At 32.5% G+C, this 22,325-nt stretch overlaps 2 protein-coding genes and 1 pseudogene across 3 annotated transcripts; 2 read left to right on the forward strand and 1 right to left on the reverse strand.

Annotated features, from left to right (window-relative positions):
• The first annotated feature begins 262 nt into the window (after positions 1-262).
• LOC145621331 (GEM-like protein 4) lies at positions 263-1,557 on the forward strand. The gene is made up of 3 exons (XM_081676071.1): positions 263-512; positions 632-879; positions 1,020-1,557. Exons 1-3 carry the CDS (start codon positions 335-337, stop codon positions 1,212-1,214), a joined length of 621 nt encoding a protein of 206 aa, XP_081532197.1. The 5' UTR covers positions 263-334; the 3' UTR covers positions 1,215-1,557.
• Positions 1,558-3,601: 2,044 nt separating this feature from the next.
• LOC145621281 (GEM-like protein 4) lies at positions 3,602-4,808 on the forward strand (annotated as a pseudogene). Its single transcript, XR_014108372.1, has 3 exons — positions 3,602-3,933; positions 4,051-4,280; positions 4,411-4,808. The product of XR_014108372.1 is annotated as a GEM-like protein 4 (transcript).
• Positions 4,809-7,778: 2,970 nt separating this feature from the next.
• Positions 7,779-11,158, reverse strand: LOC145618941 (uncharacterized). The gene is made up of 11 exons (XM_081673551.1): positions 11,099-11,158; positions 10,800-10,990; positions 10,611-10,719; positions 9,473-9,527; positions 9,317-9,412; positions 9,168-9,202; positions 8,937-9,107; positions 8,545-8,759; positions 8,338-8,425; positions 8,196-8,246; positions 7,779-7,865 (listed from the first exon to the last, which is right to left on the reverse strand). The coding sequence occupies exons 1-11, from the start codon at positions 11,156-11,158 to the stop codon at positions 7,779-7,781; spliced, it is 1,158 nt and encodes a 385-aa protein (XP_081529677.1).
• Positions 11,159-22,325: the final 11,167 nt, after the last annotated feature.

Genomic DNA, 22,325 nt, shown 5'->3' on the forward strand with positions numbered 1-22,325 from the left:
AACTAAACAAAACAGATTTAAACCTAAGGGGAAAAAAAAGGGAGACAAATACTTTTCTAAAGTAGATTTTGCCTCTTTATAAAAAGCAACCATACACGGTGGTATCAACTTCTTGAATAAGAATTCACACTTGCTGATCCTTGGATGACTCATTCCTTGTAAAAGTTTCAAGATTCTTTCAACAACTTGCTCCACTTCTTTGCTATTTTATACATATATCCATGGTTGTAACGCGCTTCATTCCCTCCACTAATCATCACATATACCTTGTTTCACCTGCTCTCAAGTTTCAATCCATAGAGACTCATACATAGAAACAAACAAGGTAAAAAATATGGATGTTGCTAATGCATTTCAGTCCGCGAAATGTACACTTGAGGATCATGTCCTCAGACATCAGCACAAGCCGATGAAACTATTGACTGCACCATCTAGCCATAATTTAGATGGGTGTAACTCTAAAATTATGAAGAGTAAAAAGGAATCAGTAATCAGTGCAATGAACAAGCTTGGTATGTCACTATATATATGTATACTAGTGTATCATGTCATATCAGTTTATTTCTGTAAATTCTAAGAATAATTCTGTTTTTCTAGTGACTAATTAGTTTTTACCAATTTTGTTCCACAGCAAAAGGGAAGCTGAGTTTTGGAGGAAATATTCTAAGGGTAGGCAGAGTGGAAAAAGTATTCAGACAAATGTTCAACCTGAATGAAAGCGAACAGCTTCTGAAGGCTTCTCAATGCTCATTGTTCACCACAGCAGGACAGCTTACAGGCCGCCTTTTCATCTCCACTGACAAGATAGCTTTTTGCAGCGACAAAGCCATTGCAAAGTATTCTTCTTCTTCAGGAGAAACTCTAAGATACCACTACAAGGTAAATTAAATTAAATGCCTTTAAACATACCATGTATACAGTACTACTGTCAGTAAAGTTATTATCAGCTGGTTTTTTTTTTGTTACTTAGATTGTAATGTCATAATATTAACTAAAGTGCATTGATCTATACAATGCAGGTTATGATCCCTTTAAGTAAGATCAAGAATGCCAACCAAATTGAGGACATGAAAAAGCCATCGAAAAAGTACCTTCAAGTAGTAACTGATGATGAATTCGAGTTCTGGTTCGTGGGATTCCTAAACTACAAAAAGACATTCAGAATCCTGCAGCAGGCACTCTCTTGTGAGCCTTTGTTACAAAAGATTACCTGAATGTTAAACTCTAGAAAAACAGGAAAACAAATTGTTTTCCTAACGCAATTAGGCCTTGTGTAGAGATAGATACACATGACAAGTACATATATAGATAGCTCTGACCTGTAAATACATTGGTTGCTTGGGACTACACTCGGCGATGTACCAGATGAATGTGTACATGAAAATACGCGCTTCTAATGGCATATTGCAATGGCCGAGTACCTGTGTATATACATTGAGTTATATGAGTATGTTTAAGATGCTAGAGTGTAAACATAACATGGATTATGTTCATGAAAATATATCTACTATCCTTCTATTGTACAAGTGTATAACACTCAGATGTTCCATAGCTACATAATGGGTGGATAAATCAAAACGGATTTTGACATTTTTCAAAGTAACAACTTATTTCTTTGGAATTTAACTACATATGTACAATTACTTCTTATGTTATTTGGGTTAATTATATGTTCGTTCTAATTACTTCTTACGTTATGATTTTGTGTTATTTTTACAAAGTTTGTTAGACCATATAATATGTGTAGATTATGGGCCGTTATTATGTTCCGAGCCCTAATCTCTTAGGTTGTAGATACTTTATTAAAATTAAAAATATATGTTCATTCGAGTTTGTGTCAAATTTTTTTTCCAATTAGCACATTGTAATGACGATAATTAATAGATAAATGTATGCCAATTATATTGATGTTGAAAACTTAATTAAAATTTTTAAGTGGAGAAGTTTTAAATGTGAAATTTAACTTAATTCATTAAAATGATTTCCATGCATGTATAATTTCTTACATACAATATGTCTAAGTGAACATAGCTAATAAGAGGCTAAGAGCCAAGGCTTAGGGCCTGTTCTCATTGACTGAACTCAGCTGAACTGAACTGAACTGAACTAAACTCATCTGAACTGAACTGAACTGAATATTTTATAAGAGAAGGAATTAGGAGCTGAACTGAACTGAATTGAGTTGAACTGAACTGAACTGAATTTCAACGTAAGATAACAGACCCTTAGTCATTTTTAATCTATTATCATAGAGACAGACGTAGAATATATTTTATGGTCATTGTCATAGTCAAAATAATATTTATTTATTACTCATCAATTTATAATCAAATAAATTATATGTGCATTATATAATTGGTAACTTTCCAAATTCTACAACTTCATCGTACATAATATTGTGAAGTCAAGGTGCATGTATATATGAAGATATAGTGACAATATAAAAGATTTCTTCGCTTCCAATTAAGCTGATTATTCAGTAACAAAATTCAATTGCACGTTTCGACAATTCCATGTGTCATCTTGTCAGCAACCAGTCATCTTGTATAATGCTCATTGAATTGGATTATAACATTATTTAAACAATATCCGGATTAAAATCAAAAAGAAGAAAAAGAAAAAGAAAAAGGAAAAGGTAGTCAAACATACTACAGTAGTCATAAGCTATGAACTTGTCAAGTTAGCGCTAGATATTGATTTGAGTAGGTGGCTGGACTTATAATGCATGTGTGAGGGATTTAAGTCTAATATAATATAATTGAAGTTATGTAAAAAATTTACGATGAAAACAATCCTAGGGTAAATTTTTTGATAAATTTTTTCGTTTTACTTATAATTTTTCAAAAATCACATAGCACAATCTCAACAATCAAGTTTAATCTTGCGTTGCATTTAATTTGATTGAGTATCTTAAGTTAGTCATCAACTATCGAGTATATGTATCCTTAATTAGTAAGCAAGCCAATGTCAATCTTCATTTTTAATACAAGAGTATATACCTTGCCTTTTCGTTTTATATAACTTGTCAAGTAGTATAATTTTTCAATTAGATGAGGTAAATTAGTATAGTAAGAACTTTTAATGATAATCTACCTTGCCTCTTTCAATTTAGGTCTAAAATGTTAGAAAGATAGCATCAGAAAGTCACATTGCCGACTCAAAAGCTACAATGCTTACACTTGGATGATACATCCTTAAACCCCACATCACTTTCTAATTCATTCTAAGCTAAGACTAAAATTTTTGAAAATTTATAATACTATTACTTTATTTATTAAATAAAGTAGATTATTATAATTTACTTTTTTTTTTAAAAAAAATATTACTAGATCGTCATCACTTTTGGAAAGCAAATGAAATATATACAATTATACATGCATGAAACCATCAACTTACACAGCAAGAAATCTTGCATTGTATGGTGGATTATTGATGGTGGCTTTTTTTATTATTAAATATGAAGTATGAAGCTTAGTATATATCTATTTCCTTTTGCTGACATATGAATGACCTTAAATAAATTTTATATATATTCATCAAAATTTTATAAAGTTTCACACATTTTGCTCTTATATATACACCTCCCTTTGACAAACATATTTTCCATCACCAACTACCATTTGCTTCAACTCATCTTTAAGAGAAACTTTTAGCCTTATCAAGAGTTAAAAGAGAAATCATTTATTCACACTAAGTTAGCGAGAATGAACGTTTCAAAGGCATTTCAATCATCAAGGAGCATGAAGAGTATGCTCGGAGATCATTTGCTTCGAAATGGTTTGCCAAGAATAGCTTATGATCCAACAACAAAAACATCGTCCATCAAATTATTGCCTGGACCTTCTTCCGGTGGGCAAGTTGATGGAGCTTTAATCACTTCGAAACAACAACGTATTAAAGGGCAATCAGTGTTTACCACGATGAACAAACTTGGTACGTACTACCAACCTTCAATTTATATATGTGTAATAATACTTTGGTAGTTTTCTATATAATTTTTACATATCATTAGGGTACAATATTAATGGTCGTTTATTTTAATTAATGCAGTGAAAGGAAAATTGAGCTTAGTAGGAGGATTTGACAAAGTGTTTAGACGAGTATTTAGTGTACGAGAAGGAGAACAGTTGTTAAGGACTTCTCGTTGCAGCTTGTACACCACGGCCGGTCCCATAGCAGGCCGCTTATTCATCTCCTCGGAGAAACTCGCCTTTTGCAGCGACAGGCCAATCGCGAAAGTCTCCTCCCCTGCCGGAGAACCCCTAAGGTTCCACTACAAGGTAATGCATACCACCATTACTTAATTAATGCCCTTGCTCATGTCTAAATTATTTATACGTACGTTTGTACATGTTTGGTATCGAATGAATTAAATTAAATTTTAACGCGAATGAAATTGTGTTGGTGCAGGTTGTAATCCCGTTAAGGAAGATCAAGAAAATCAATCAAAGCGAGAACTTGAAAAAGCCATCACAAAAGTATCTAGAAATAGTAACCGCGGATGAGTTTGAGTTTTGGTTCATGGGATTCCGATCATACAACAAAACTTTGAAATGCTTACAACAAGCAGTCTCCCAAAGCTTAATCTGTTGAGTTGTGAAGAAGAATTTGATTAATCAAGGAAGATTTATATCTAGTGAGTGTACATATATAATTAAGGCTATATAACTCTGTAAATACTAGTACTAGCTATAGAGTATGCACTTCTTTGTCTAGAATTATATTGATAGAGGCAGAGTTTGTACATATATAGTAACTAGTAACATGCATAACAATTAACAATTACGTAGCTCATGTATGTGGTAACGTTGTACTGTATATGTAGTAAATGGATTTTGCCTTTAAGCTTCAACTAATGTAGTGTATTCGAGATTTTGAGACATGCAATTTGTATAATCTCTTAATCTTATATTAATTATAAGTTAAAGCTAAGTAAACAAGGGAGTTTTCCTCTACTCCTCTAACAAGGCCCGAGCTAGCATCAACCTTTAATTTGCGGCAAACATTACAAGAAAGAACAGAACCGTGCATCAAAGAACAATCCCTCAATCACCACGTACAACACATACGGGTGACTAGCTAATAGCTCCAATCCAATGCACAAGAATATGGCAAAAAGAAACAATGCTTGCAAATGAACCAATGCACAAGAATATGGCAAAAAGAAACACTGCTTGCAAATGAACCAATGCACAAATCCACAAGACCACAACATTAAACCATATGGCCTGGGTTATTTCTAAGGAATAATTCATTATATATGAAGTACAACAATACACTCATAATTTTACATCTCTATCATACCAACCCTTACAGATTCTTGGTGAATGGCATCAAACATACAGTATTATGAAAAAGTTTGAAATTTGAAATATTTAATATTGACCTAAGATTTGGGGATGACACCTAAAAATTTGGTCTATCATTAAAGATCGAAGGCAGTATCAAGTACGACTGTACGAGTAATAAATAAACTTATGTGCTATATATTCAAACAATAATCATGAAATATCAATAGCGCATTTTGTCTTAATTACCAAGTGTGGAATTACAATTTTTACTAAATTGCATAAAATATATCTTTATAGAATATAAACCCAGAATGAATATTGCATACTTCATATTCTCTATTAACAAGGTCTATCTACTAATCAAAATGGTATTAAATTGTAACCATTTTCGTGTAGAAATTATGAGATCATAATCTACTATGGATATTTTGAGGTGATCCTTTTTCCCATATATATTCTCAAAAGGCCTAACCTTTAAAGTATATAAGAGCTAAAAGATATATATTTACTCACTTCCTAATAAGGAATTGAAGCTTTTAGACGGAGCATAAAAAAAAAATTAAAAATGGTCATCAACTGGTCAATAATAATAATGTTGTTAACATTAAATTAGGATTCACAATTAACAAATTGTGGACATTGAAAGATATGATAAGATAGTTTAGCAAATAGGCACTGGCAGTCATGCTTTACGCACGTTGGTCTAACATCATCGACAATCTCAAGTGTCAATTTAGAGCAATAGGTAGACTACTTTCAAATTAAAAACCGCGTTGCATGAATCTGATTTATCTGAATCCATGTGGCCTGCTATTACGTGACTAGGATCTTCGACTATTCCACCTCATCTTATATCAAAGAAGTAATAAAAAATCCTAGCTACTAAAACATCATAGCTAAATGTGATGACTACATTACTTACTTCTAGTGAAATACATCACCTACTATCATTTAATTATTTAATAATCGAAACTAGTTATCTAGTCAAATTAAACCTCCCTAAAAATTAAAGAGGTCCATGTTATAAACTTGTTCACATAATTTTTGTTATAATATCATTTATCTCTTCGATTATCACAAACCACGATTTTTATTAGCAAACAAAAACTTATTTTATACTTTCTATTATCTAATATGGTATTGTACGTGCATGGCAGTTTCCATTTGTTGATAACGATTACCGCATTATATATTATAGCTTCCACGAAATTATACATACCACTATTGATCAATTCACTAATTTAATTCTATGGTGGCCCATGTTTTTACTAATTCAATTCCATGGTGGCAAAACTTGCCATGCATGAGTCACACTCACACCTCAATTTTGCAAGTTCACTCGTCAGCAAGAAAGTGAAATATAACTGATTTTAACGTGTCTAACTAATTCGGGTTTGGATATACATCGACTTTTAAATCAAATTGGGATACAAAATAAAACTTGTTCCAAATTTAACTTGTCAAGTGTTTCTTCTTTGAGATATAATATATCTTCAAAAGGTTTTGTGTGAGACCGGATTCACGTGAGACCGGGCTCAATAACAAAAGTCCAATAAAAAGGCGCGGGCTAACTAAACCCGATCGCGAGGTCCGCAACACCAAAAACATGATAGTGGACTCACGTGAGTCCGTCTCACCCAAAACTTTACATAAAATCTTTACAGGTGACAGTTAATAAAATAAATATATCAAAGAAAATGCTACAATTAATTTAGTACTATCAATGTCGTCCATATAAATGAGTGCACCTAGCTAGTGTGAGATTTTGGCCTCTAATAATTAAATACTTCAATTAATTTGAAGTATGTAAATAATTGAAAGAACCTCTTTTAAAATAAAAATGGACAATAATGTTGATTAATAATTCAATATAGTAATTTAAGCAATAATATACTACATAGCATTGTTAATTATCTCGACGTACCTCTAATCCTTCTCTAACATACCTTAATTAGTTGCTAATACAAAATTCTTTGATTTTAAGGTAGGTTTAAGTTTGTACTGTTAGTTTGGCCTTTCAGATTCTTTAAAAGTTTCTTTGCTTACACAAGCATGCATGGATGGTTTGTGCATCATCATCCTAATCATATATTACTAATTATGGTTAGACTAGATTAATATGTAACCAAAAGAAAGATAATAGGTAAAACTGAAATAAACGAATTAAGGCAAATTTTTCTAAAGTTGAGTTTGGATCTATTTGTTTCCTCTTTACAAAAAGGAACCAAACATCAGAACATGGTATCAACTACCAACTTCTTGAATAAGAAATATAAATCATAGAATTTTAGATGCTTGTCTAAAAGTTTCAAGATTGTTCTACTCCTACTTGCTCCGGTTTTCATTCGATTTCAAACTCGAAAAGAGCTTACTGATAGCATTAAAATAGTTTAACAAGGTCCAAATTTTTGCAAGAAATGGAAGGAGCACATGTATTCAGATCCTTAAAATGTATGCTAGGGAATCATGTCCTTAGAATTGGATGATTCACAGCTTCTTCATACTCCTAAAGTAGGGATGATTCACAGCTTCTTTGGCAGAAATCCTGTTATTAGGATTAACAATCAACAGTTTCTGAAACAAAAAAGTAAATAAATTAGTTTTTTTTATTTAATATAAAATAAAGGAAAATATTCAATGGCTACATAAAAAATGTTATCTATTAATGATTATTGATTAATCTTGTCTATCCATAAGTAAATGACTTCTAAAGTATACAGAGTAGTCAATAATTTTAAATTAATTTAGTAAAAAATAGGTATATGGAAGATCAATTATCATGGATTGGATTAACGGTCTTAATTTACATAATGATAATCAAGAGTGTGATTTCATTTTTGTGGTGGCTACAATTGCAAAACTGCCCTAGAATAATTAAAAACAAAAGTGTAAACCCTTACATACCCTGAGTAAGTCTTTTCCTTCCTCATCAAAGCTTGTGAGAACATCCAACTCCTGAAATTATTAAGATCCAAATTAACATAAATATAATATAATGATTCTTTTTTTTTTAATAAGAAAATTTACAAAAATAAATAAAATTTACCGCCATTTTGTAGACTTCTCCTCCTGTGGGATAGTTGGGGAGGTCTGTAACACCTGCCCAACTAGAGTCGTCAGGTGTGCCCAACTTCCTACATATATAATACAACAGTTTTTGAAAGAATATATAATACAACAGTTAGTTTTGAATTAAAAGAAAACAAATATTAAAAAAATGAAATAAGCAATTTAAATAATTAATTTACTTTACCTAAATATGTTGTTCAGAACCAAATTAGGCATCACATGCCCTAACGGGGAACTTGTCTGAAATAAATGAGCAGCTAACGATTCATGATTGAAGAATGGGTTTTCTCCTTGTATCATCAGAGCAAAAATACAGCCAATTGACCACATGTCAATGGCTGTACCATACTCCCGAGATCCAAGTAAGATCTCAGGAGCACTAAACTCAGGAGTAGCTTCCTGTAAAAAATTAATTACATATATAAGGGCACAATTCACAAACATGTTTGAAGTTATAAAGCAAATGAAGTGATAAAATAATTAGTATTTGACAATTATAATACAAGCAAGCAATATTTCACATAATTATTATTTGACAGTTATAATAAAATAAAATAAAATAAAAAGAAAGAATACCAAGGGAGTAATTTGTTCTCCGGGAAACAAAAAACCTTGAGAAAGACCGAAGTCAGCTAGTTTTAAGTTTCCATTTTTTGTCTTCAGAATGTTATTTGGCTTCAAATCGCGGTGGATGATATTTCTGTCATGGAGGTAAGCAACGGCACAAACTATTTGATACATCCACTCCTACATTTAAAAAATTATAATCACATTAGCCCAATGGCCCGAATTCAGTCTATAACATACAGCTGCTATTGTTGCAACAATCGGATGTTCCAAACCTAGATTTTATTAACTAAAATAGACAGTATTTTAAATCATGATTATAAAGATCTATTTTACTTTTTTTGGTAATCAATAAACTCAAATGATCAAGCATATCAAATAGCGCAAACCTCTTTGATGATCAACGAAATCAACAAACAACATACTTGCATAATTCAACTTCCAAAAAGCAATTGCATGTAGTACAAAAATCAAACCAAAGAACCCTAATTCACAAAATTTGGTTACCCATCAGCACTCATGATCAAGCATCAATAAGCACATACCTTCAAAGAAATTCGGATATAAAATCAACAAATAACCTACTTGACGATTCAAACACTAAAAAGCAATTCAGCATGAACATACCCCCAAAACATCCGCAAGAGCTAAAGTGACAACAAGCTAAATAAAGAAGTCAAAACCTTTCAGCAAATCATGACATGCATTTTAAATATTTTTTTGTTGTATTTTTCGATTATGGGTCTATTGGTTTGGTTATTGACGGTTGAGTTAGTGTTGATTTCGTTTCTGAATTTTAAAATTACAGCTTATACACCAACAGGCAAAAACAAGCATCATCAAAATAACCAAAACGGTGTCCTCAATTAGCTTCCACTGCCTACTTACAGTCTTGCACCGAAGTTGGATGTACAGCACCAGATTACAATTACATCCAAGACTCGGGAATCTAGAGTATCACCAATTTACAGCAATACTCATACAGTCATACTTACATAGTTACATATACGGTTTAAGTCCAATGTCTAAGAGCTCTGAAAAAGCCAATAAACTACACTACCTATATACAAGTATATGGCTACTCTTAATGCCCAAGTAGTCAAGTACAAGCGCGATTCAACTCACAATTACTGTTTAATACCCAGGTATCCTACAATCTTAAGTACATAACCCAATTGTACCTATAAAACTGTATTTATCTCATCAAGTCTGTAATGACAAGGAACACCTAATTACAGATCTCAGATTCGACAAATTAGTAGTCCCTACTTATCATAGGAAACTTTGGTCCTTTTCTCCAACCATCTCAAATGTTTGATACTCATATAAATACTAAACAGAATAATTAAAATCAACCACAGATTTACCATAAAATTACTTCATTTTAGTGACTATAATTACCGAAATTAATTAGACAAATTGATAACAAAGAAAAATAAAACATTGTACCAAACAATTAATTAGAAAAGTCTTAACACTTTCATTGATTAAAATTCACAAGTACATATACCAACTAAAACTTCTACTAACCAGCATATATTCGAGATGAATCAACTGGAAATTCATATTACTACTACTAATATCTCAAAACCTAACCCTAGAAATTCCGATTACTACTCCATCTCAAAAAAAAAAAGAAAAAAAACAAAAATTTAAATGCAACAACATTAATTAAAATTTTACCCGCACATCAGCATCACTCTCTAGGGGGAATGATTCGTCCTCCAAGTCCGCCTCCAAGAACTCCATAATCAAACATAAATTCTCCCCTTCTACAAACACGGTTTTCAGCCTACACAACAAATCAAACAAATATTAAAATTCTTTCGAAAATTCAAAAAAAAAAAAATAGAAAATTGATATACCAATTACCTAACAATATTTTCGTGGTTAGTGTCATAAAGAAGTGATATTTCTCGTATCACTTCTTTAGACAGCTCTCCCCTTTTAATTGAAATCAATTTCAAAGCAAATTTTTCTTTGTTTTCTCCTTCTACTAAATAAACATATCCAAAACCTCCAGATCCTAAGCTTTTCACGACGGTATAATCACGAAATTTAGACTGTAAAACAACAAAAAAAAATAATCAATGTTACTTATATTTCAAAAAAAAAAAAATAGTTAAAATAATTTTTTTTTTTTTTAAAAAAAAAAAAATTGAGGATTTTACCCCAACTTCGGGGAAGAAGGTAGCTGGAATTGTGATCGATGGAGGAATGAAATCAGACATTGTAATTGTTGGAGAAAGAGAGTATCCTTTGAAGAAAGAGAGTATCTTTTGGAAAGAAATTTCTATTTTATTAAGTGATAAAGTGGAGGGGTGTAGGCCTCCTAAAAAAAGACGTGTGTAGAAATCTTGCTCCAAGAAATAAACCCTAGTATAAGGATGCTCAATATTCTAAAAAATGGACGGACAAAGATATAATAAGGCAAATAAGCGACAAATATATTGTCTTTCTATTTCAAAACTTTGTTCTTACCTGTTTCAATTTTTGGTGCATACATAATTTTTTACAACATATTATAAAAATAAAAATATTAAAAAAAAAAAAGGAAGGATTTTGGAACTCTTGGAGTAAAGAAAATATAAAGATTGTAATAAACGCAGGCCTAGGTCGCAGACTAGTAGTACACTAGCTAGTAATGTACCGGCCAGCCCAGCCTGCAGCTATTAAATAATATATATAGTGTTACAACGCTAGTCCTAATCTTGTTAGGAAATCTAGTCTGATAAGAATACAAACTATATCACAATAATATACAAATATATCCTAATTGTGTGACAAATATTATCGTAAACTCTAATATCTATCACTATGTATAATAAGTTGTCTCGTACTCTTATTAATTTCATAATAATGTGCATTTTATTTAGAAAAAAGCTAACAAGAGTTTTGTAGTGCTTGTTAGCAACATCCTTTTATTAATACAAGTATGTAATTCATAAATTTTCTCATTACATAACTAATTAAAAATAACAAGCCTTCAAAAAAAAAAAACATATGATATAATTAGTTAATATAAATGTTAGAATTTATACAATCTGATGCCTAAACTTGCGAACATGTCCTAACAAAATTGAAATTGGTCTTTAATAAAGCTAAATCATATTATTGTTATTATATTATATTATTTTGCAGAAAAAGAACAGATTTTAAAATATATATATACAAGGGTAAGAAACTTCAAAGAACAAGATAGTTATACAATGAGATCAATAGATCATTTTAATGGAAAAAAATCCATTTATTTTTAGTTTTACATTTTCACATGTAATACATACGGTTTTCAAAGACCGCAAATTTAATTTCAAAAACTTTCATGAAAATGATATCTTTTTGTTGTACGTAAAACATCACCCTTCCAAGAGCATGAGTAATGCTGAATGAATTTGTTAGATAATATTTATATTATCTCGTGAATATTCTGTAAATGATATATTTTGTGTATTTTAGGTATTCTCATATTTAGGTTGTAAATCCTATATATATTCAATTAATGAGAAAGCCTCCACTAAGGAGAATTACACAATTCTACATGGTATCAGATTCTCTCTAGGGTTTCCCTCTCTTCTCTCTAAACCCTATTCGATCCTAAGCCGTCTACCTTCTTCATCACCGTCCCTTCTCAACCGACCATGTCTGGTGACGCTATATATTTTGTGTATTTTAGGTATTCTCATATTTAGGTTGTAAATCCTATATATATTCAATTAATGAGAAAGCCTCCACTAAGGAGAATTACACAATTCTACAGAATTAGGTATGTACTATATATGACTGTCCAGCTATTGGCTAAGGAAATGCTCCCAATAGTATTAGGTATGTACGGAGTAAAACTTTCATGGAAATGCTCATTGACCAAGGAGTACTATAAAGGCATGTTCCTTTTTACGTCTTCATGTGTCGAGAAATTAATAATATTTATACATTACTAATAGAGAATTGTAGGTTTTCTATGAAAAGGGTACTTGTATATTTTATTTTTTTGACGGGAAAAAGGGTACTTGTACATTAGTTTAATTTGTTAATTAAGCTTTGTTAAATTTCTACTGTTAATGGAAGAGGAATTAAGCTATGAAATTTAAATGTAGTAACTTCTCACTTTCTTCTTACTAGTGTTAAATTTTGTAAGTTTATTTATTCGTTTATCTAATAATCTAATGTATCTATAGTAATATATAAAGTGAAAGGGGGTTTTGGGTGATAAATTTTACTTTCCCAAAATACCCCTTTCATCTAAAAAAACTACCATCCTTATTTTTTTTTTTAAAAAAAATGTAACCACCATCTAAAAAACTACCATCTTATTAGTTCAAATTAAAAAACTTCCATCTTAAATTTTTTTTTAAGGGAAATTAAATTTTATTATTTAGCCTACATGACATCATCAACATATTTTTTTTTTATTATTACTTTTTATCAACAATTTTTAAACCTACTAATATTTTTTTTTATTAGAATAATTAAAGAGATAACATTGTTGGAAAAAAAAAAAGAATTGAGCTTGATAGATTATTTATATTGCACACGCACGCATTGTGTGTGTCTCTTAGCTTGTACTTTTAAAGTGTATGCTGAAGAGATGTGTTGCAAACTTGTAACTTACAAGTAAATAAAAACAAAGAAAATATATAGGATTTGTTTGGTAACTAGCTTATTTGTTATTTGAGCAAAATTAGCTTATTTGACCAACATTAGCTTATTGACTATTAAACTAGTTATTGGCCCGGGCGATGCCCCGGGTCATTATAAATTTATTACTTTAATCGATCTATATATATTTTGGCTTGTTTGTCATTGAGAGATTAAGTGGTGGTTTTTTTAAAAAAATTTATTTAATATGATAGCTTAAGTAGTTTGTTGCTTGTATGAGTTGGTTTGATTATAAGAGTAATTTTTTTACATTAAAATAATCATAAAAATATGATAAATCAAATCTTTATAAATTTGATGTCAAAATATATACGATTCCATAATGCACAAAAATCTTTTACTCTATGTCTCTATGATTACAATTTTATGAGTTAATGCACAAAATAAAAATAGAGTAATGTTTAATTTCTTACAAACTTTATTATTATTTAATTATTAAGGAGTTATAGTCCAAATTAAGGGAAATTGTCATGCCATGCATATGAAGAGTTTATCAATTAAATTTAATATTAATACATGAAAGTTAATGCATAGAGTTTTTCAATAATTAATGCTATGGTATGATTTGGCGACGACACATCATATGCCAAATGGCAAAATTGTTGACACATGGCAAAACATCATGTCTTGCCATGAGTTTTAATATATATATTGATTGATTGATAAGCTATTTAAAAGTGTTTGGTGGAAAGTTTATTTGATTAAAGAGCTTATTTATCTTTTATCAAAAAACCTTTTTCAATTAGCTTATTCAATTTTTAAGGTGAAATAACACTTAATCTGAACTACTTACCTCACAATTAATTTATTGTTCGTTTCACATAAACAATTAACTATAAACAATCAGCTATTTACCAAACACCTTTCTACAATAAGCTAATAAGATAAGTTGGTCAAATCAGTTAATACAATCAGCTAGTTAAAATTAGCCAATACAATCAGTTTCGGCATTAAGCTTTTCTCCAAACACGGTACTTCGTATATATAATTTCATCACAATATGAATACATGAATAATTTAATGTATCTCTAAAAAGCAAAATAATATTTAGGGTAAATTACTCTTTAATTAATTATATATACTCCCTCCGTGTTTTTTTAAGTGATACATATTGACCGGCATATAGTTTTAGGCAATTTAATTGACTTAAATAAAATAAGAGGTAAGTGGGGTAGTGGAGTATTAAAAAAATTGTTAAAAAAAGATAATGGGGTTAATAGTTTTTTTTGAGGGAAAACGTCAGCAGGAATTTTATTCCAAATCAAGTTCCGCAAGAGCTAAAACGCTTTGCGGGAAATTACCCAAACATACAAGTTCATCGTTTCCACGGGTATCCCATCGTGCCACAAGATGGGCAACCGTGTTTCCTGCTCTACGTACATGAGAAATACTAAAGACATGAAAAGACTTAGCTAGACAATCTACATCATCATAGACAAGCTAAATAGAAGAAAGACCATCTTTTGCCGACTTGATATTGTTAACCACACGCTCAGCATCACATTCGATCCATATGTGTTGAACACCCAAACGCTTGGCCATTTGACACCCAAACCTAACAGCAGATGCCTCTGCCAACTCCACATCCCAATTGGCAGGGGTTTTCTTGACAGCAGCCCAGAGTATGTTGCCTTCCCCATTCCTAGCAACCACCCCCAAACCACCATTAACATTCGAACCAATATGGGCATCAACATTAATTTTGGTCACACCATTAGGGGGACGAATCCACCTGCTAACAGCAGCAGCACGGGTTACAGTAGGGTGTTGGTGAACCTTGGCAGCATAGGTGTTGTAGTCATTAACCATTCTAAGGAAACCTGCAGCAATAAAGTCGACCTCAAGCGCATCATTGTTATGTACCCTCTTATTCCTGCAGAACCACATAGCCCATGCAATAGAAAGAATGGTAAGTAGCTTCCTCTTGTCCACCTTTTCAGATATCCATAGCAGCCACTCAGGGAAGGGTGCTTGTCTTGGTGAATCTGCAATTATAGTGTCAAGCTCATACTTTCGCCATACATCACGTATTACCCTACAATCACATAGGACATGGCCTATAGACTCGACCTCAACTCCGCACCCCCCACACACCTCATCAGGAGCCATATGTCTTCTATGCAATTCTTTCTTGGCAGCCATGCTCTCTTTACAAGCGTTCCAAATAAAGTGTCCTAGTTTGGGTGGACCACCAGCATTCCAAGTAATATGCCATACCCTCTCATCAATGTAATTGCCAGCTATATTACCAGAAGGAGCCACGCCCAATTTCCCAAGCCAATAAGCTGTTTTAACACTAAACACACCATTCTTTGTATGACCCCAATACTTCATATCATTTGGCAGACCTGATGATAAAGGAATCTGGAGAATGAGAGCACTGACCTCACTGGGAAAAATTTGCTGGATTACCTCCTTCTTCCACTCACCACATTGCTGGTCTATCAAATACGCCACACGAAGATCGGGATCAAAATCAACTCCATGAGCAGGGATAACATTGCCAGGGATCCATGAATCAAGCCACACTCGAATATCTTTCCCATTCCCTATTTTCCACTTTAGCCCCTCAATTAGTAAAGAATTTGCCCCCCATAAGCTCCTCTAGGAATAACTAGGATCATACCCTCTATACGCTTCAAGAATAGAACTATGCTTGAAATATCGAGCCTTGAGAATAGCGTGCAGCAAAGGATTCGGGGAAGTATACAGTCTCCACATTTGCTTGGCTAACAAAGCTTGATTGAAAACCTTGAGATCACGGAAGCCAAGCCCACCTTGAGATTTCGGTTTACACATAGAATCCAACTATGCCAATGCATTTTCCTAGAAGACTCCGAGGAACCCCACTAAAATCGGGCTAAAAGAGTATGAATCTCATCAATCAAAGTCTCTGGAATCCGAAAGATACTCATCATATACGTCGGTATCGCCTGAGCAACAACCTTAATTAGAATTTCCTTCCCGGGCCTAAATAGAAGCTTTTCCTTCCACCCTTGAATTTTCCACCAAATTCTCTCTTTTAAACTGGCAAAAAATAGCTTTCTTAGATTTACCAATTATCGTCGGTAAACCTAAATATTTTTCATGCCTCTCTACTTCCCTCACCCCAAAAATACCAACAATCTCAACCCGACGAGAATCACTCACATTTTTGCTAAACACAACATCTGTTTTTGTCAGATTAACACTTTGACCGGATGCTCTCTCATATCTGCTGATAATGTCAGCTATCACCGAGCATTCACTAACAGTAGCTTTAGCAAAAAGCAGGCTATCATCGGCAAAAAATAAATGTGACACTCTGGGGGCACCCCTACAAACTCTCGCTCCATGAATCAAACGATCATTTGCCGCTTTCGACAATAGAGTCGAAAAGGCGTCAGCCACAATGAGAAAAAGGTACGGCGATATCGGATCCCCCTGACGAAGACCCCTAGAAGGTACCACCGGCCCAGAAATTTTCCCATTTATTTTGAAAGCAAACGAGACACTTGAAAGACAGTCCAAAATTCTTCTAATCCACCCATCACAGAATCCCATCTTCATCATAACTCTCTCTAGAAATCCCCATTCCACCCTATCATAAGCTTTGCTCATGTCAAGCTTCAGAGCAACAGTGTCATCCTTTCCTTCACCTAATGGGGTTAATAGTTTATTGAAAAGTAATATATGTAAGAGGAAAGGTATAATAAAAAAAGTAGTAGTGGGTTTGGGTGGGGACCATGAGAGGAGAGATATATAATAATTTAATGTATTATTTTGACAAAAAAAAGAAATGTATCACTTTAAAAAAATACGACCGGAAATGAAAAATGTATCACTTAAAAACACGGACGGAGTAATGAATTTTATTGGGGTAGTTGTAATCAAAATACATTAGGGAGTGGTTTTTGGAATTCACGTCACAATGATGAATTAGGTAAGAAATGATGAAAAAAGGAATCCCAAATTGTACATTTTACTCTTTTGTAGTGTCAAAACGTGTAGTTACAAACTTACAAATTACAACCCTATAAACTCCTATAGTCCTATTGGACCTTAATGATCATCCTGACAAACTCCCTACTCTTGTTCTCTTCAACATAAATCGATTCAGATTATTGTCGATATTCAATCTGAGCATACAAATTAGACATGTTCAAATGCAACCTGATTATAACTCATAATTATCAATTTCTTATTGAGTTATTGCTAATATCTTTAATCATATTAAAATGTCAATTAAATTAAATTACATACTACCTCCATTTCTTATTACTTGTAACAAATGAATATTTTACATCTCACAAATAATACCCATTTGTTGCGAGTAATAAGAAACGAAGGTAGTATTTGAAAAGTACTCCGTATAAGATAACACGTATCAAACACCTTCTAATGGCGAATGTCCCTATAGTTAAGATTGACAATAGTATGGAGTAATAATTAATACTCCGTAAGTGAGAAGGAAGCTTTAATTGCTTAGTTGGCCAAATCTCTCGAATTCTAGGTGAGAAATCTCAGTTCGATTCTCATCAAACTACTTTAAGAGGATTTCACTTATTCCCCTTCTCAAGATGAGTGTTCACCTTATCTACTACGTACATAGAAATATTCCTTAAAAAAAATCTATACACAAATATTCCTAATTATCTTTTATATGAGTTGTGTATATGCGTTTAGACATTTGCATTTCATCAATCTTATATATTAGTCTCACTGTAAATATTTCAAGAGAATAAGGATTTTGAAACATATCGTAGTATTTGCAAAATTGGATTTTCCGGTAAAAATGGTCGAAAATTGGATTTTAATTGTAGTTTAAAATGTTAAGTGATTGTTTCAAAAAAAAAAAAATGTTAAGTGATTATTTTTATTTTTATTTTTTTTGACAGGAATGTTAAGTGATTATTGTAGTTATAATTTACTATATAAAAAAATAATGATTGTAGGTAATTTTACCGGTTTTAATTGAGAATTCTCCTACTCGTATAAATTACACCACGAAGTACGGAGTATAAAATTTATGCAAAAAATAAGTGTGTGGGTTAATGTGTTACAGAAATTTGGCAAAAAATAGGTGAGATAGTATACAGTAGAGCATTTGAAGGAGTGGGATATGTTGGCGTGTAGCAGGTTCTCTTCAGTGACATAAAATCAAAATTCAGTATCACATGATTCTTTTCTAAGGAAGTATAAAGTACAGTATGTCTGTGACTAGTCTCTTCCAACTGACCATCACAATTTACAAATGAGGGAAGGAAGGGAGACAATTTATTTGATTCAAAATATTTTTTTCATTATTATTTAGTTTCACACTTTTACATGCAACACGGTTTTCAAATGCTCAGATCAAAACTTTCATGCAACTTTTGATTTCATGCAACAAGGTTTTTCATTATTCCTCTAATGATGAATAAATTAAGAAAGATTAGTCCCAAATGATGAATAGTTTAAAAAATTAACCCCAAATTATACATTTTACTCTTTTGTAGTATCAAGACGTGTAGTTACAAACTCACAACCCTTAAAAGTGTCAAACTTCATAAACTCCTATTGGACCTTAATCATCATATCGATCCTTACCCTTTCCAGACAAACTCCCTACTCTTGCTCTCTTCAACATAAATTAATTCAGATAATTATCAGAATTAGATCTGAGAATACAAACTAGACATGTTCAAATGCAACCTGATTATAACTCGATCATAATTATCAATTACTTTTGTTAATATTTTTAAGCGCATTAATATGTTAATAAAAGTTATGTATTTGAACAGCACACAATAATAACACGTATCAAACAACTTCTATTGGTGAATGTCCCTATAGTTAAGAATGACAATAGTACAGAGTAATAATTAATACAAAGTAAGTAAAAAGTAAAGTTACTATTAGGGAAAAATTTATTAATAGTTAAGAGTAATAATTAATAAGTGAGAAGGAAAGTTACTATTAGGGAAAAACTTATTAATAATTAAGAGTAATAATATAAGTGAGAAGGAAAGTTACTATTAGGGAAAAACTTATTAATTACTATTACTCTGTACTATTGTCATTCTTAACTATAGGGACATTCACCATTAGAAGTTGTTTGATACATGTTATTGTGTACTTTTCAAATATATAACTTTTATTAACATTTTAATACGCTTAGAGGGCGTTTGGCAAGTGGAAATTGAGGGTGGGATTGGGAATATTAATCCCAACCTACGTTAATTCCCATGTTTGGTTTATGGGAATGGGAAAATAAAGGGGAAGGGGAATGGGAATAAAATGTTTCTATTCCCATCATTCTATTACCTAGGGGGGAGTACGTAATAGAGATGGGAATTGGAAACAAGTAATGAATTGACTAAAATGCCATTAATGAAATAGAATGGAATAATTTTTACAAGGGTGTTTTCGTAATTGTAAAATGTTATTTCTCCTCTATTCCCATCTCTTTCCAAACAAGACTTTGGACATATTTTATGAATTCCCACCTTCTAACTCTCATTCCCATTCCCATCCTATAATCCCCAAATTCCCATTCCCACTTGCCAAACATCCCATTAAAGATATTAACAAAAGTAATTGATAATTATGAGTTATAATCAGGTTGCATTTGAACATGTCTAGTTTGTATGCTCAGATTGAATATCGACAATAATCTGAATTGATTTATGTTGAAGAGAACAAGAGTAGGGAGTTTTTCAGGATGATCATTAAGGTCCAATAGGACTATAGGAGTTTATAGGGTTGTAAGTTTGTAACTACACGTTTTGACACTACAAAAGAGTAAAATGTATAATTCATTAATTTGGGATTCCTCTTTTCATCACTTCTTACCTAATTCATCATTGTGACGTGAATTCCAAAATCCACTCCCTAATGTCTTTTGATTACAACTACCCCAATAAAATTCATTATATATAATTAATTAAAGAGTAATTTGCCCTAAAATAAATTATTTTGCTTTCTAGAGATACGTAGTACATTAAATTGAGTATTTACGTATTCATATTATCGTGATGAAATATACGGAGTACTGTGTAGCTGAATGTCAAAACTGATTGTGTTAGCTAACTTTAACTACTCCCTCCGTTTCTTATTTCTTGCAACATTTACCATTTTTAGATGCCTCACATTTCTTGCAACAAACTTCATTTTTTCCTTATTTAGAAACTTTTTTCTGCCAAAAAGACCAACATACCCTTATTTAAAAAAATTTAACACATAACACTACACATAATCACAAACTATTATAACCCTAATCTGATTCAATTATCTCTAACCCTTCCCACCCAAATTAAATCATCTCCCCATTATCTTTCTCTCTCCTCCTTATCACTCATTTCGTCTTCTTCATCTCTCATCTCTCCTAATCAAATTTCATCTTCTCTAATCTCTCATCTCTCATCTGTTAAGAGAATCCGTTGTGGAATTCGGTTGGTTTTGGTGGTGTCGTGGGTGGTTTTGGCGGTTCATCAGCCTAGATCGGGGAGGTTTGGTGGTGTCGATCGATGGGTTTCGCAGGGGCTTGTCGGTGGTTTAGGTGGTCTGGGTCGTCGGTGGTTTAGGTTGTTTGGTTTGTGGGTGATTTAGGTGGTTTGAATTGGTGAGTCGGTGGTTTTGGTGGTTTGGTGGTTCGTGAATTGGTGGTGTCGGTGGTTTCGCAGGGGTGGAGGAGGCGTTTTGGTGGTTTCGCAGGGGTGGAGGAGGGGTTTCGTAGGGGTGGAGGAGGGGTTTCGGTGGTTTCGTTGGTGGTTCCAGGTGGGTCTTGGTGGCGGTTGTGGGTGGCCTGATTTCTAGATCTGGGTGGTTTTTGGTAGAAGTGGTTTCGTTGGGTGATTTCAGGTGGTTCTAGGTGGATTCGGGTGGTTCTGGGTGGTTTCCAGGTGGTTCTGGGTGGTTTCGTTGGTGGTTCCAGGTGGCAGCGTTTCGTTGCTGGTGGTTCTTGGTGGCTTGCACGTTCTTAGGTGGTGGTGCTGGAGTTTTAGCTGTTTAATTAATTATTCACCCTCTCCCCTTAATTACATTATTTACATGCCCTTACTTTTTTATAATCATGTTTAAAAACTTTTGACTTGGGAACCGTGCACCCCCCCTTTGTTGCAAGAAATAAGAAACGGAGGGAGTAGTTGATTTATTTTATTAGCTTATTGTAGAAAAGTGTTTGGTAAATAGCTGATTGTTTAAAGCTGATTGATTATGTGAAACAATCGATAAACTAATTGTGGGGTAAGTAGTTCATATAGGATTTTTGATTAATGGAGGTATACCTTAAAAATTGAATAAGCTAATTGAAAAGACTCCTTTTAGTAGCTTATTGAAAAAGAGCTTATTTAGTGGAATAAGCTCTTTAATTTAAATAAGCTTCCCACCTAACACTTTTAGTTAGCTTATTTAATACTCCGTAGTCAATAAGCTAATGTTGGTCAAATAAGCTAATTTTGCTCAAATTAGCTAGTAACCAAACACATCCTATATACTACTATTTTCTTTGTTTTTTTATTTTTTTATTTTTTTTTTTTTGTTGAGGAAAAACGAGCACAATATATTGATGAAGATCAATATCCACCAAAGTTTGTAAGCTTTGGGGAAAGGAGTTCATACAAATACGCTCCCTAGCCATACTCGTGTCCCATCGCGCAACACAATGAGCCACAATATTACCCGCTCGTTTAACATGAATTCCAAAATCCACGCCCTAGTGCTTAGTTGGTTGCTAATGGTTGTAGATCTAATTTGTGTAGCTTCGTTACTTAAGTTTTTTCT

Source organism: Chenopodium album, chromosome 27 (assembly GCF_948465745.1).
Source record: "Chenopodium album chromosome 27, dcCheAlbu1.1, whole genome shotgun sequence".
In the NCBI taxonomy this organism is placed as follows: domain Eukaryota; kingdom Viridiplantae; phylum Streptophyta; class Magnoliopsida; order Caryophyllales; family Amaranthaceae; genus Chenopodium; species Chenopodium album.

Excerpts from the sequence above, each read along its gene's own strand:
- LOC145621331 (XM_081676071.1), top strand. The coding sequence starts at position 335 with ATGGATGTTGCTAATGCATTTCAGTCCGCGAAATGTACACTTGAGGAT. Across the intron at positions 513-631 it reads CAGTGCAATGAACAAGCTTG|CAAAAGGGAAGCTGAGTTTT; the intron begins GTATGTCACTAT and ends TTTGTTCCACAG. Across the intron at positions 880-1,019 it reads CTCTAAGATACCACTACAAG|GTTATGATCCCTTTAAGTAA; the intron begins GTAAATTAAATT and ends TATACAATGCAG.
- LOC145618941 (XM_081673551.1), bottom strand. The coding sequence starts at position 11,158 with ATGTCTGATTTCATTCCTCCATCGATCACAATTCCAGCTACCTTCTTC. Across the intron at positions 9,203-9,316 it reads TTTCGTTGATCATCAAAGAG|GTTTGGAACATCCGATTGTT; the intron begins GTTTGCGCTATT and ends AATAAAATCTAG. Across the intron at positions 9,108-9,167 it reads TTGTTGCAACAATAGCAGCT|GAGTGGATGTATCAAATAGT; the intron begins GTATGTTATAGA and ends TTTTAAATGTAG.